Below are 13,933 nucleotides of genomic sequence, written 5' to 3'. Positions count from 1 at the left end.
TACAGAAATGGTTTGTTGAAGAAATTGACCTCAACCCCATCGAACACCTTTGGGATGATTGGAACGCCGACTGCGAGCCAGGCCTATCGCCCAACATCAGTGGCCGACCTCACTAATGTTACAACATCTAGTGAAAAGCCTTCCCAGGAGAGGGGAGGCTGTTATAGCAGCAAAGGGAGGACCAACTCCATATTAATACCCATGATTTTGTAATGAGATGTTCGACAAGCAGGTATCCAAATACTTTTGTTCATGTAGTGAATCTTTGTTATTTTGTTTTGTTTCGTGTGCTCTAATGTAGAATGTTGAAAAACTCTTGCACTTACTTTGGAGACTCTGGGGTCAAAGGAAGTGGCAAGGTGGTTGGTTTGGCTGCAGAACACAAAGGAACATGGGTAATTATTTAACTACATAGATAACAAGTTGAGGCAAAAGAGATCAGGTCCACGTCTGCAAATCAATCTCAGATTGGCACATTAACAGAAGGCAGCATTCCAAAACCCAACCCAGTATGGTTAGCATAATGCTCTGTTGCTATTGATTTACAAGAGCAAAAAAACAACATCGGTCATTTTTGTTCACTTTTGTTCACTGTTGACTTTGTGAGGATGAAGTGATGGAATTGGCAAGTGTACAGAGTACAGAGTTTGACACAGATATCTCACTCAATAAAAAAAAACTAAAGAGGCAATGGCACAAACAGCACACTGGAGGTGGTGGTCGTAGTGACTAATGGGAGGTGGTGGTCGTAGTGACTAATGGGAGGTGGTGGTCGTAGTGACTAATGGGAGGTGGTGGTGGTCGTAGTGACTAATGGGAGGTGGTGGTCGTAGTGGTTAATGGGTGGTGGTGGTCGTAGTGACTAATGGGAGGTGGTGGTCGTAGTGACTAATGGGAGGTGGTGGTCGTAGTGACTAATGGGAGGTGGTGGTGGTCGTAGTGACTAATGGGAGGTGGTGGTGGTCGTAGTGACTAATGGGAGGTGGTGGTCGTAGTGACTAATGGGAGGTGGTGGTCGTAGTGACTAATGGGAGGTGGTGGTGGTCGTAGTGACTAATGGGAGGTGGTGGTCGTAGTGACTAATGGGAGGTGGTGGTGGTCGTAGTGGTTAATGGGAGGTGGTGGTCGTAGTGACTAATGGGAGGTGGTGGTCGTAGTGACTAATGGGAGGTGGTGGTCGTAGTGACTAATGGGAGGTGGTGGTGGTCGTAGTGACTAATGGGAGGTGGTGGTCGTAGTGACTAATAGGAGGTGGTGGTGGTCGTAGTGACTAATGGGAGGTGGTGGTCGTAGTGACTAATGGGAGGTGGTGGTCGTAGTGACTAATGGGAGGTGGTGGTCGTAGTGACTAATGGGAGGAGGTGGTGGTCGTAGTGGTTAATGGGAGGTGGTGGTCGTAGTGACTAATGGGAGGTGGTGGTCGTAGTGACTAATGGGAGGTGGTGGTCGTAGTGACTAATGGGAGGTGGTGGTGGTCGTAGTGGTTAATGGGAGGTGGTGGTGGTCGTAGTGACTAATGGGAGGTGGTGGTGGTCGTAGTGACTAATGGGAGGTGGTGGTCGTAGTGGTTAATGGGAGGTGGTGGTGGTCGTAGTGACTAATGGGAGGTGGTGGTCGTAGTGGTTAATGGGAGGTGGTGGTGGTCGTAGTGACTAATGGGAGGTGGTGGTCGTAGTGACTAATGGGAGGTGGTGGTGGTCGTAGTGACTAATGGGAGGTGGTGGTGGTCGTAGTGACTAATGGGAGGTGGTGGTCGTAGTGGTTAATGGGAGGTGGTGGTCGTAGTGACTAATGGGAGGTGGTGGTGGTCGTAGTGACTAATGGGAGGTGGTGGTCGTAGTGACTAATGGGAGGTGGTGGTCGTAGTGGTTAATGGGAGGTGGTGGTCGTAGTGACTAATGGGAGGTGGTGGTGGTCGTAGTGACTAATGGGAGGTGGTGGTGGTCGTAGTGACTAATGGGAGGTGGTGGTCGTAGTGACTAATGGGAGGTGGTGGTCGTAGTGACTAATGGGAGGTGGTGGTCGTAGTGACTAATGGGAGGTGGTGGTGGTCGTAGTGACTAATGGGAGGTGGTGGTCGTAGTGACTAATGGGAGGTGGTGGTGGTCGTAGTGACTAATGGGAGGTGGTGGTGGTCGTAGTGACTAATGGGAGGTGGTGGTCGTAGTGGTTAATGGGAGGTGGTGGTCGTAGTGACTAATGGGAGGTGGTGGTGGTCGTGGTGACTAATGGGAGATGGTGGTCGTAGTGACTAATGGGAGGTGGTGGTGGTCGTGGTGACTAATGGGAGATGGTGGTCGTAGTGACTAATGGGAGGTGGTAGTGACTAATGGGAGGTGGTGGTCGTAGTGACTAATGGGAGGTGGTGGTGGTCGTAGTGACTAATGGGAGGTGGTGGTCGTAGTGACTAATGGGAGGTGGTGGTCGTAGTGGTTAATGGGAGGTGGTAGTGACTAATGGGAGGTGGTGGTCGTAGTGACTAATGGGAGGTGGTGGTGGTCGTAGTGACTAATGGGAGGTGGTGGTCATAGTGACTAATGGGAGGTGGTGGTCGTAGTGGTTAATGGGAGGTGGTGGTCGTAGTGACTAATGGGAGGTGGTGGTGGTCGTGGTGACTAATGGGAGATGGTGGTCGTAGTGACTAATGGGAGGTGGTGGTCGTAGTGACTAATGGGAGGTGGTGGTCGTAGTGACTAATGGGAGGTAGTGGTGGTCGTAGTGACTAATGGGAGGTAGTGGTGGTCGTAGTGGCTAATGGGAGGTGGTGGTGGTGGTGGTAGCTGGCTAATGGGAGGTGGTGGTGGTGGTAGCTGGCTAATGAGAGGTGGTGGTGGTGGTAGTGACTAATGGGAGGTGGTGGTGGTCGTAGTGGCTAATGGGAGGTAGTGGTGGTCGTAGTGGCTAATGGGAGGTGGTGGTGGTGGTGGTAGCTGGCTAATGGGAGGTGGTGGTGGTGGTAGCTGGCTAATGAGAGGTGGTGGTGGTGGTGGTAGTGGCTAATGGGAGGTGGTGGTCGTAGTGGCTAATGGGAGGCGGTGGTGGCTAATGGGAGGTGGTGGTCGTTGTGGCTAATGGGAGGTAGTGGTGGTCGTAGTGGTTAATGGGAGGTGGTGGTCATAGTGACTAATGGGAGGTGGTGGTTGTAGTGGCTAATGGGAGGTAGTGGTGGTCGTAGTGGCTAATGGGAGGTAGTGGTGGTCGTAGTGGCTAATGGGAGGTGGTGGTGGTGGTGGTAGCTGGCTAATGAGAGGTGGTGGTGGTGGTGGTAGTGGCTAATGGGAGGTGGTGGTCGTAGTGGCTAATGGGAGGCGGTGGTGGCTAATGGGATGTGGTGGTGGTGGTAGCGGCTAATGGGAGGTGGTGGTGGTAGTGACTAATGGGAGGTGGTGGTCGTAGTGGCTAATGGGAGGTGGTGGTGGCTAATGGGATGTGGTGGTGGTGGTAGCGGCTAATGAGAGGTGGTGGTGGTGGTAGTGGCTAATGGGAGGTGGTGGTCATAGTGGCTAATGTGAGGTGGTGGTGGAGGTAACGCCCAATGAGAGGTGGTGGTGGTAGGGGCTAATGGGAGGTGGTGGTGGTAGGGGCTAATGGGAGGTGGTGGTGGTGGCTAATGGGAGGTGGTGGTGGTGGCTCATGGAAGGTGGTGGTGGTTAATGGGAGGTGGTGGTGATGGCGGCTAATGAGAGGTGGTGGTGGTTGGTAATGGGAGTTGGTGGTGGTAGCGGCTAATGGGAGGTGGTAGCGGCTAATGGGAGATGGTGGTGGAGGTAGCGCCTAATGAGAGGTGGTGGTGGTCGTAGTGGCTAATGGGGGATGGTGGTGGTGGCGGCTAATGGGAGGTGGTGGTGGTAGGGGCTAATGGGAGATGGTGGTCGTAGTGACTAATGGGAGGTGGTGGTCGTAGTGACTAATGGGAGGTGGTGGTCGTAGTGACTAATGGGAGGTAGTGGTGGTCGTAGTGGCTAATGGGAGGTGGTGGTGGTGGTGGTAGCTGGCTAATGGGAGGTGGTGGTGGTGGTAGCTGGCTAATGAGAGGTGGTGGTGGTGGTGGTAGTGGCTAATGAGAGGTGGCGGTGGTGGTGGTAGTGGCTAATGGGAGGTGGTGGTCGTAGTGGCTAATGGGAGGCGGTGGTGGCTAATGGGAGGTGGTGGTCGTTGTGGCTAATGGGAGGTAGTGGTGGTCGTAGTGGTTAATGGGAGGTGGTGGTCGTAGTGACTAATGGGAGGTGGTGGTTGTAGTGGCTAATGGGAGGTAGTGGTGGTCGTAGTGGCTAATGGGAGATAGTGGTGGTCGTAGTGGCTAATGGGAGGTGGTGGTGGTGGTGGTAGCTGGCTAATGAGAGGTGGTGGTGGTGGTGGTAGTGGCTAATGGGAGGTGGTGGTCGTAGTGGCTAATGGGAGGCGGTGGTGGCTAATGGGATGTGGTGGTGGTGGTAGCAGCTAATGGGAGGTGGTGGTGGTGGTGGTAGTGGCTAATGGGAGGTGGTGGTCGTAGTGGCTAATGGGAGGTGGTGGTGGCTAATGTGAGGAGGTGGTGGTGGTAGGGGCTAATGGGAGGTGGTGGTGGTGGTAGCAGCTAATGGGAGGTGGTGGTGGTAGCAGCTAATGGGAGGTGGTGGTGGTAGCGGCTAATGGGAGGTGGTGGTGGTAGCGGCTAATGGGAGGTGGTGGTGGTAGTGGCTAATGGGAGGTGGTGGTGGTAGCAGCTAATGGGAGGTGGTGGTGGTGGTAGCGGTTAATGGGAGGTGGTGATGGTAGTGGCTATGAAGTAATTGTTGCATGCATTTGGAACCAAAAGCAGAGGAAGAAAGGAGAGTCAAGGAATCTTGTGCAGTTGCCTGAGGCTCTGGCTGTCTCCAAATGCAGTTAAAGAGTGTCGCTCAGTCAGACAATTAAGTCATTAGGGCAGTGCTCTGCCCAGAGTAGCTAGGTAGACATTCAGCACCTCCGCTTGATCCAGCCAGATAGTGTTTGATTTAACAAATGCCATGCTGAATCAAAACATAACATACCCCTCTCCCACCTCCCTGTTAAGTCAATGTTGAGGCAAGGGTCTGTACCAATTCTAAAGAATGCCTTTGGAATAGATGGTGCACCAAGCAATTTATTTTTTGTACTCAGAGTGATAGCGTCGAATTAGCATTGGGGTTAGTGTGTAGTCAAACTGGGAAGTGGTTAAAGCAGGAGAGGGAGAAGAGAGAGGGCAGGGATGCAGCGATGATTACCTAACAACGGGAGGCTCTGGTCCTCGGGGTGCCTGCAGACTGCCTGCATGTGTAGGTGCTGCTGTGTGACGGAGGGAGTGGGGTCTGGATTTCTAGAATCTGGGAAGAATGGGCTTGGCAGGCCCCATGAGAGCGCCATGGGGCTGCCTATGGCATCATCATCGCGAACATCCTCCCCGAAACAGTCAGCCTGCTCCACCAGGCCAACCTCTAGCCAGCCCAGTCCCAGCCCCAAATCTAGCCCCTGGTCTGGCTGGCTAACCCAGCTGCCTAGGCCTAAGCTCTCGGCCAACAGGGGGTCCAAATCAGGCTCCTTGGCCTGTCTGAGACCCCATCTGCAGGGATCGATATTGACAGTCCCTCTGTGCTCCTTCTCCTCCACCACAATAGCCTGGCTGGGACACTGTTCCCTCTCCAGGACTCCAGAGCTCATTCTTGAAGAACGGCTCTTGCAAGGCTGAGGGGTAGTAGTGGGCGGGAGCAAGTGGGCCTGATAGCGGGCGGGCCTCTGCTTGGAGGTCAGCAGCTGGCTAAGCAACGGATGCCCTGGCTCCTCCTCTCTTTTCTTAACGGTCACTGCGATGTGCCTAGGCGCCGCCCCACCGCGGTCATGCCTGCCCCAGCACTCAATTGCCCGAGTGGCAGCGCCCGCCTTATGGCAACGCCCACAGCTGCCTGTCTGACCCGTCTCTCTAGGAGGGAGAGAATAAGAATGCATGTACCTAATGAACCTAGCGGCTGCCAGGCGCCCCGCGTCCACCGCAGGCTGCAGACCTGGCGGCCTTCCTTCTTCACTGGACGGCCTGCGCTCCAGTTTGGGGCAGGCATGGGCGCTGTCGTTCCTACGTGCCTGGGGGACAGGAGCGGGTGCCGCCGCGGGTTCGGACTGTCCCTCAGTGCCACCAGCCCCATGAGCGCAGCGACGCCACTTCCCAGCCCCCACACCAGCCACACTACACTCGCCAGCAGTCCGGCTCTCACCTCGCTGGTGATGTGGCTGCTGCTGCTGTTGCTGCTGTGACACGACAGACGACGAGGACGACTTCTTCTTGGAGGCGATCGAGGAGGAGGAGGAGGAGAGGGAGGAGAAGGAAGTGGTGGAGGACGGTGAGGAGGAGGAGGACGAGGCGCCCAGCAGGCCGCCCTTGTCTTTGCCGCCTCCCCCCCAGGCGCTCTTGGCTTCGCTGGCTTTGGTCTGGAGGAGGATGTCGTCGGTGGCGGTCAAGTACTTGAGCAGCTCGGTGCACGGGCGCCTCACTAGACGGCTCTGCTGCGGACAGCCCCCCCTCGGCTTGCTGTTCCAGGAGATCTCCGTCTGCAGGGGGGTGAAAGAAAAAGAGAGGAAGAAAGAGAGTGGAAGAGAGAGAGTGAGGCTCAGCATAGCGGGTCGCCCAACTGTCTGGGAGGCATTGGTGGGAGCGCCGCCCGCCCATCATCTTAATTGCGTGGCCCCCGAGCGCCACCGCAGCAGCGCTGTCCTCAGGGAGCCTTCCAAGCACCGTGCTCCAGAAATGGATGTCAAAAGTGCGGTTTAGAAATAGACTTTTCAGAGATGTGTAAGCTGTGTGTATGCACTGTTTACCAGACAACAATGCTCCCAACGCATTCCAAATTCTTTTTTTTAAGCACTGGGGGACGTATATTCACGCATATATTCATACATTTTCCCAAACAAGGAAGAGTAAACAAACGCATTATTTATGTGCCATCGTACTAAATAAAAATCTAATCTTCAAGCGCATTCATCATGTTCCAATGAAATGCTGCAAGTAGCAAAATACTGGAACCACCTACTTCATTTAATTGGCATTCCTGTGCCCATTATACTTAAACCCAGTGAAATACTAGATTATCTCAAAAGAAACACATTCGCTCTACAGAACAGTAACAGTAAGAAAGGGTAACAACATCAAGACTGTATGACTAGATATTTAAATCTAGATCGAGCAGCATCAATCTTACCGCTTGTCAACGTTTGATTTTCCAGACACCGTTACAAGGGAGGGGGGGATAAGTGCTTTAGCTAATGAGACAACAGTCCTGAAACAGGCAATCAGGCTGTTTTCATTACGAGATGGCCCCCAGGAGGGTACAGTGGAACAGAAGTTTAACATCTTCCAAGGCCAAAAGATACAAGAAGAACTGAGACGGTAAACAAACATGGAGGGGCCCATGGAAGCGTTGCATTTGAAGTGAACCAATGGCGCGACTGGGTAGCTACCTTGACAACAGCAGGTGGTGGTCTGATCCGGTGGTTGCTGGCTGCATGGTTTTGTGCCTTGTCACCTATATATTGATTATAGCTGAGCTGGGAGTTCGCGGGCGCCAGAAGGAGCTTCTTCAGCTGCAAACAGAACGGGGAAGAAAGGGGAGGAAGAGGAACGAATGGAGAAAAAAGGGGTGAGCAGAGTTAGAGTTTCCCCAAACGCTGCCTCTGAAATGTCATCATTTCAGTCAGTTAAACAATCCGAGAGAGATGGTCAATGCTTTTGTAAATGTGTGACTGAGGATGTTTGATTCATCTCAGTGTACAGAAACACAGAAACACTATGAAGACAAACGCATTGCCCCCTATCAATAGAGGCCTTTCACCTCGTTGTTTACAGTGCTAAAAGGACAAGTCAAAGAGGTAACCTGTCTTTCACCTCGTTGTTTACAGTGCTAAAAGGACAAGTCAAAGAAGTAACCTGTCTTTCACCTCGTTGTTTACAGTGCTAAAAGGACAAGTCAAAGAGGTAACCTGTCTTTCACCTCGTTGTTTACAGTGCTAAAAGGACAAGTCAAAGAGGTAACCAGTCTTTCACCTCGTTGTTTACAGTGCTAAAAGGACAAGGCAAAGAGGTAACCAGTCTTTCACCTCGTTGTTTACAGTGCTAAAAGGACAAGTCAAAGAGGTAACCTGTCTTTCACCTCGTTGTTTACAGTGCTAAAAGGACAAGGCAAAGAGGTAACCTGTCTTTCACGTCGTTGTTTACAGTGCTAAAAGGACAAGTCAAAGAAGTAACCTGTCTTTCACCTCGTTGTTTACAGTGCTAAAAGGACAAGGCAAAGAGGTAACCTGTCTTTCACGTCATTGTTTACAGTGCTAAAAGGACAAGTCAAAGAGGTAACCTGTCTTTCACGTCGTTGTTTACAGTGCTAAAAGGACAAGTCAAAGAAGTAACCTGTCTTTCACCTCGTTGTTTACAGTGCTAAAAGGACAAGGCAAAGAGGTAACCTGTCTTTCACGTCGTTGTTTACAGTGCTAAAAGGACAAGTCAAAGAAGTAACCTGTCTTTCACCTCGTTGTTTACAGTGCTAAAAGGACAAGGCAAAGAGGTAACCTGTCTTTCACGTCATTGTTTACAGTGCTAAAAGGACAAGTCAAAGAAGTAACCTGTCTTTCACCTCGTTGTTTACAGTGCTAAAAGGACAAGTCAAAGAGGTAACCTGTCTTTCACCTCGTTGTTTACAGTGCTAAAAGGACAAGGCAAAGAGGTAACCTGTCTTTCACCTTGTTGTTTACAGTGCTAAAAGGACAAGGCAAAGAGGTAACCAGTCTTTCACCTCGTTGTTTACAGTGCTAAAAGGACAAGGCAAAGAGGTAACCAGTCTTTCACCTCATTGTTTACAGTGCTAAAATGACAAGTCAAAGAGGTAACCAGTCTTTCACCTCGTTGTTTACAGTGCTAAAAGGACAAGGCAAAGAGGTAACCAGTCTTTCACCTCGTTGTTTACAGTGCTAAATAAAAGGACAAGTCAAAGAGGTAACCTGTCTTTCCATGGCAGGTGTTTTGTGATATTGACACAATGTGCTTTACTAGTGTGATTCACAGAACAATGAGGGGTGGCATTAAATACATGGACTATGACTCAACAAAATAAACAACATTCCAGGTAAAAAGGCCTGATCAAATAAATGATGCCACTGTCGTTATATGAGGTGAGATGGATTTAATTTTTCATCCCTAGCTTGATTTCACGGCCCGTGGCATAATGTCGACCATAACAGACCCACCGCTGTGCATGTTTCATTACATTGGCGCTGCTCGTACGCTACAATGTAATTAACACCTCACAGCTAACACTGAGCCATTCGATTTCCTCTTTCATCCAGGCATCTGCATCATGGTCAGCTCAGCACACAGACATGCACGGGGGCGGGGGGGGGGCTGATTCACTGGCCTGCTTCGCTCGCAGTGCCTTATCTGGTGCCGGCGGTGGCCCCAGGAAAGGGGCTGGAACGAAGGGGGTGTGCTGGGGGATGAGGGTTTATGGTCGTGGATGGTGGGGAATTGGGTGGTGGTTGTGGTGGAGGTAGGGATAAAAGAGAGGTCGTGGAACAGAGTCTTACCAGGGAGGGTTCCTCTGGTTCGGGGGTGCGCGGCGAGCCGTCAGGGGTGGAGGGACAGCTCTGGTCACTGGCATTGGTCACGTCCCCATCTGCCAGGGCCTCGAACGAAGGCAATCCGTCCTCGTCCACTGGGATGCTGTCCAGGGTTTCTGTAAGCACTGCCAGCAAGTTGGCCTCATTTTCCTCATCTATCTTCTTGGGAGGGGAAGAGAGAGAGAGAAAGGGAGGGAGAGAGATGGAAAGAGAGAGCGGGAGTGAAAGAGAGATCAGGAGTGAAAGAGAGACCGGGGGGGAGGGAGGGAGGGAGAAATAGGACATTTTAGTTTGGAGAAGTTGCTTTAGCAATACGTCTTTTCTTTGCAGATGGGGATGGGAGGGCGAGTGTTTACACGCTTCTATTGTTCATAGAGTAGGCCAGTTTTGCAGCAGTCCTATCTTTTTTTAAAACAACTCTCTCTGTGCGCATGAGAGTCAGCCCTGTCACTCATATTTTAAGCATGCAGCTTACTGGACCAAAATAATATCTCCCCCAAGAAATCCATTAACAAGGCTGACACACAGCAAAGTGTCTAGGGGGGAGGGAAGTTGAGTCGCCTCAATCCCCCAACTCTTCCCTCAGAAAAGCGAACGACCGACTTGTCGACAAGATGTTTGCAAGACATCCTCCGATAAGGCGAATTACCGCCTGCTAACGCTAAATTAATCTGATATTTTTAAGTGTCGGGAAAAGACAACTGACATTCGTGGAGGAGCATGTGCGGAGGGAGGGGATGTTGTGAGTTTGCTGCAGCTGTTTCCCACTTAAAGGGGTGACATAATGAGAGAGGGAGCAAATGAGACAGAGAGGGAGCGATGTGGCCTGCCTAGCATCGACAGGGGAGTTGAGAGAGACAGAGGATTATGGAGGGGGAGACAACAGGCACTGGAAGTTCCAGGACCAAAACCCAGGGGAACCGGGAAAAAGTTAAACAGCGAGTCGCCAATAAGAATAAGAACAAATCCTTTTATACCACATGGCAGGATTAACATCGCTTGCCGATAGCGTGCAGCGATCATCGCGCCAAAGGGGAACCATCCCTAAAGATAGCGCCGCTTGCCTGCTCATGCTTGGCTCCCACATGCAGACAATTACTCCAGGCCGCTTGCTCCCATTCAACCCCTCTGAGTTTCCTATGATTACACACCGCCGTGGACATGTCATTCCCCCCCCCCCTCCTTTTTCTTGCTTAGATGACACAGATAGCCTCAGCATTTGTGTTAGCCATCTGACAGGGAGGAGAATGTGAATCCAATGCTCTTTCATACGATATTCATCCTCTAACAACATAAAAGTGACATATTTCACAGAGATAACAAAACGGTGACTGGGGCCACGCCAGCACTGGCAGTAAATGGTTTGCAGGAAATTGCACTCGATGAGGTACCATGCTGTTTAATTACTTGCAAAGAGCTTCAATCCACTGTGCCGGAACCTCTGTTGCCGTTCCCAGTTTTCAGACATCCCACTTTATTAGCCGAGCGCTAAGCGGGTGGGTAATAACAGTTGATACAGACAGAGACTTTTCTTAGAACCTAACACTCGCTCCTCAGCTAGAAAATTGTAACTGGGATCATTTCAGATTATCTCAAAACGAGAACCATCTGTTTGGATTAAATTTGAACAACTTTTCACAGAAGGCTAGGGTCACACTTTTTCCAGTCGTTTTGGCAGCGAAATCGAGACCTCCATCTTACCTAAGTGCCAGTCAAATTTCACCACGCCACCGAGCTTCATCGGCAGGAGTGGTCCCAGGAATTTCACCCCCCGGATAATACACGACCGTGGCAAATCCATACCTGGGTTCAAATACATGTGTATTCGAGCATCTGTTATTTCAACAAAACAAATCTGTGTATTTGAGTATTTTCAAATACACAGCCCAAAACAAGTACTTTTATTTGAGTATTTCAATGGTTCTTTGTAAAAAAAAAAAATGGTGTGCCAACTAGTTTTTCAGAGTATTTTCAAACATTTATTTCAAATATTACTTTCAAATACCTGGGTTAAATGCATGGGAGTGTACTTGAGTCATTGTATTTTAGTATTTTCAAATACTTTCCAAGTGTATTTCCAAATACATTAAAATATTAAACTATTTGTCTTTTCAAATAAAAAATATCTGAATAGTTACTTTGAATGTATGTGAAAGTATTTGAGATATTTGAAATATTATTTGAACGCAGGTCTGCTGTTTGGATAAAAAGAGTTTGAACAACTCTTACTAAAGTCTAGAGGACTGTAAAATGCAGTGAAAGGGACACTTGTAAAAGCTCAAGTCGTGCCGGTCATGCTACAGGCCTTGCTAAAGCTCCGGCTGGTGAGTCCCTAGGCCAGTCAGAGGATTTTCAGGGGCTGTGGAAAAAGAAGAGACCTGGGTAAGTGGTTCTCCTCTTGAGAGAGCCCCTGTCCAGCAAAGCCCAGCTTTGCCACGCCAGCTTAAGACTATCCTCACGCCACTCCACCAGACCAAAGTCAATCCACTACCTCTTGACTCGTCACCACCCAAAAGCTATGCAACCCCAAAGGAGGATGACATCAGAGCTAACCTGGCAACCCAATGACGGCCGCGTCCACATTTATCGATTACCAGAGCGGCTGTTTAGAGACCGAAAAGGGTGTGGCAAAGGAAAAAGATATGGCCTCGGTGGGAGCACCATCTCTCCCATCCCGGTTAATGGACCTCACCCAATTAAAGAGATATTAACCATCCAAGACTAAATGTAGGATCACGATATATTAACCAGCTTCAATTCCAAAGGGTGCCATTCATGGCTGTTTTACTCCAAGCGTTTCAATTAGTCATAAAGCATGATGGCAGGCGCCAGTAGGGCCACTCCACCTTTCTCCCCCCTCCCTCCTACCCGCGTATCCCTCTGCCTCTCACTTCAGAGAAGAGAAAGCAGCACACCAGTCGTTCATTATCAGGTGAGGGTCTTTTGTTATCAGACGGGCTGTCTTTGAAATCGTCCTTGCTTTCAACTCTTCGACTGAGTTCCGCCGAGCCAATTGTGACCCAGAGATATTATTCATGTCCCTGGTAAACGGGATGTGTGTTTTTTTGTTAGTTGTAAATACAGACTTTTGAACTCTGACTTTTGAAATCCAATTTAAAACAATGAATTGCTTCTTGAAGATTTGTAGCCTCTGAGCAATGTCCCAGGGATCACATTTCAAGTAGACATTTGGCAAAATGCATCTTTACATTTTAGGAAGAAACGGGAATAATAAAAAACACTATTCAATGTTTCTGCAATTACAAACCTGACCATTTAATAACACACAGGTTCATCTCATACGCTGCTGTGATCTCACAATGAGAGACAGAAACTGTTACAACTGCCACTCAGGGAGAAGAAGAAAACCCCTTGCATTCTAAATGAGTCATCTGGTACTGAAAGTATGGCTTAGACTAGCTCAGGGAGAAAATACAGGGAGAAAAAAAAAAGAAAAGAAAAAAGAGACCAGTCTACTCAGACAGAAAACATTTCTTAATAAATTGGCCTGCGAATTGATCGGGGTTAAATCCATGCCTTGACAATTGAATTGTGCTACTTCGTCTAGAGATGCACTGCGTACCAAACATTAGGAACACCTGCTCTTTCCATGACATGGACTGACCAGGTGAATCCAGGTGAAAGATATGATCCCTCATTGATGTCTCCTGTTAAATCCACGTCAATCAGTGTAGATGATGGGGAGGAGACGGGTTAAAGAAGGATTTTTAAGTCTTGAGATAATTGAGACATGAATTGTGTATGTGTGGCATTCAGAGGGTGCATGGGCAAGACTAAATATTTAAGTGCCTTTGAACAGGGTATGTGTCAAGAACTGCAACGCTGCTGGGTTTTTCAAGCTCAACAGTTCCCTGTGTGTATCAAGAATGGTACACTCACCAAAGGACATCCAGCCAACTTGACACAACTGTGGGAAGCATTGGAGGGAACATGGGCCAGCATCCCTGTGGAACGCTTTCAACACCTTGTACAGTCCATGCGCCGGCTGCTCTGAGGGGGGAGTGGAGCAACTCAATATGAGGAAGGTGTTCCTAATGCTTTGTACACTCAGTGTATATTTCTCTCACACACACGAATTTCAAAGGCATTCCCTCGGACGATATTATACGAGTAGCCAGACCTAATCATAGAACAATCAGAAACGGGGGGTCACCTCAACGCGGCATTACATTTGATTTAGATTTCATAAACAAATAATGTATTCTGTATTATTGCCCCAGATTTCAGAGAACATGAATCAAAGTCAGCCACTGCTGAGGCGTTAGTCGAGCTGACACGACGGCTGGTCACACAGGCCCAACATATGGCAGAAGAGGGGCGA

The 13,933-nt window shown here is 49.6% G+C and overlaps 1 protein-coding gene across 10 annotated transcripts in view; it reads right to left on the bottom strand.

Annotated features, from left to right (window-relative positions):
• Positions 1–13,933, bottom strand: part of LOC118391975 (peroxisome proliferator-activated receptor gamma coactivator 1-alpha-like) — a 77,755-nt gene that overhangs the window by 33,213 nt on the left and 30,609 nt on the right. For 5 of the 10 annotated variants that reach the window (XR_008062716.1, XR_008062717.1, XM_052459485.1 and 2 more), the window contains exons 3-6: positions 9,559–9,753; positions 7,447–7,569; positions 5,226–6,540; positions 327–372 (exon numbers count right to left, since the gene is read on the bottom strand). Coding sequence is in view for 8 of the 10 variants with exons in the window: in XM_052459485.1 (XP_052315445.1) it covers positions 327–372; positions 5,226–6,540; positions 7,447–7,569; positions 9,559–9,753 (1,679 nt within the window). In the remaining 2 variants the exon portion in view is untranslated. The remainder of the gene's footprint in view (positions 1–326; positions 373–5,225; positions 6,541–7,446; positions 7,570–9,558; positions 9,754–13,933) is intronic. The other 5 variants (XM_052459487.1, XM_052459488.1, XM_052459490.1 and 2 more) reach the window with 3 other exon arrangements.

Source organism: Oncorhynchus keta, chromosome 13, assembly GCF_023373465.1.
Source record: "Oncorhynchus keta strain PuntledgeMale-10-30-2019 chromosome 13, Oket_V2, whole genome shotgun sequence".
NCBI lineage: Eukaryota > Metazoa > Chordata > Actinopteri > Salmoniformes > Salmonidae > Oncorhynchus > Oncorhynchus keta.
Note: the sequence above shows the minus strand (reverse complement) of the source record. Positions and strands in the feature narration are given on the sequence as shown.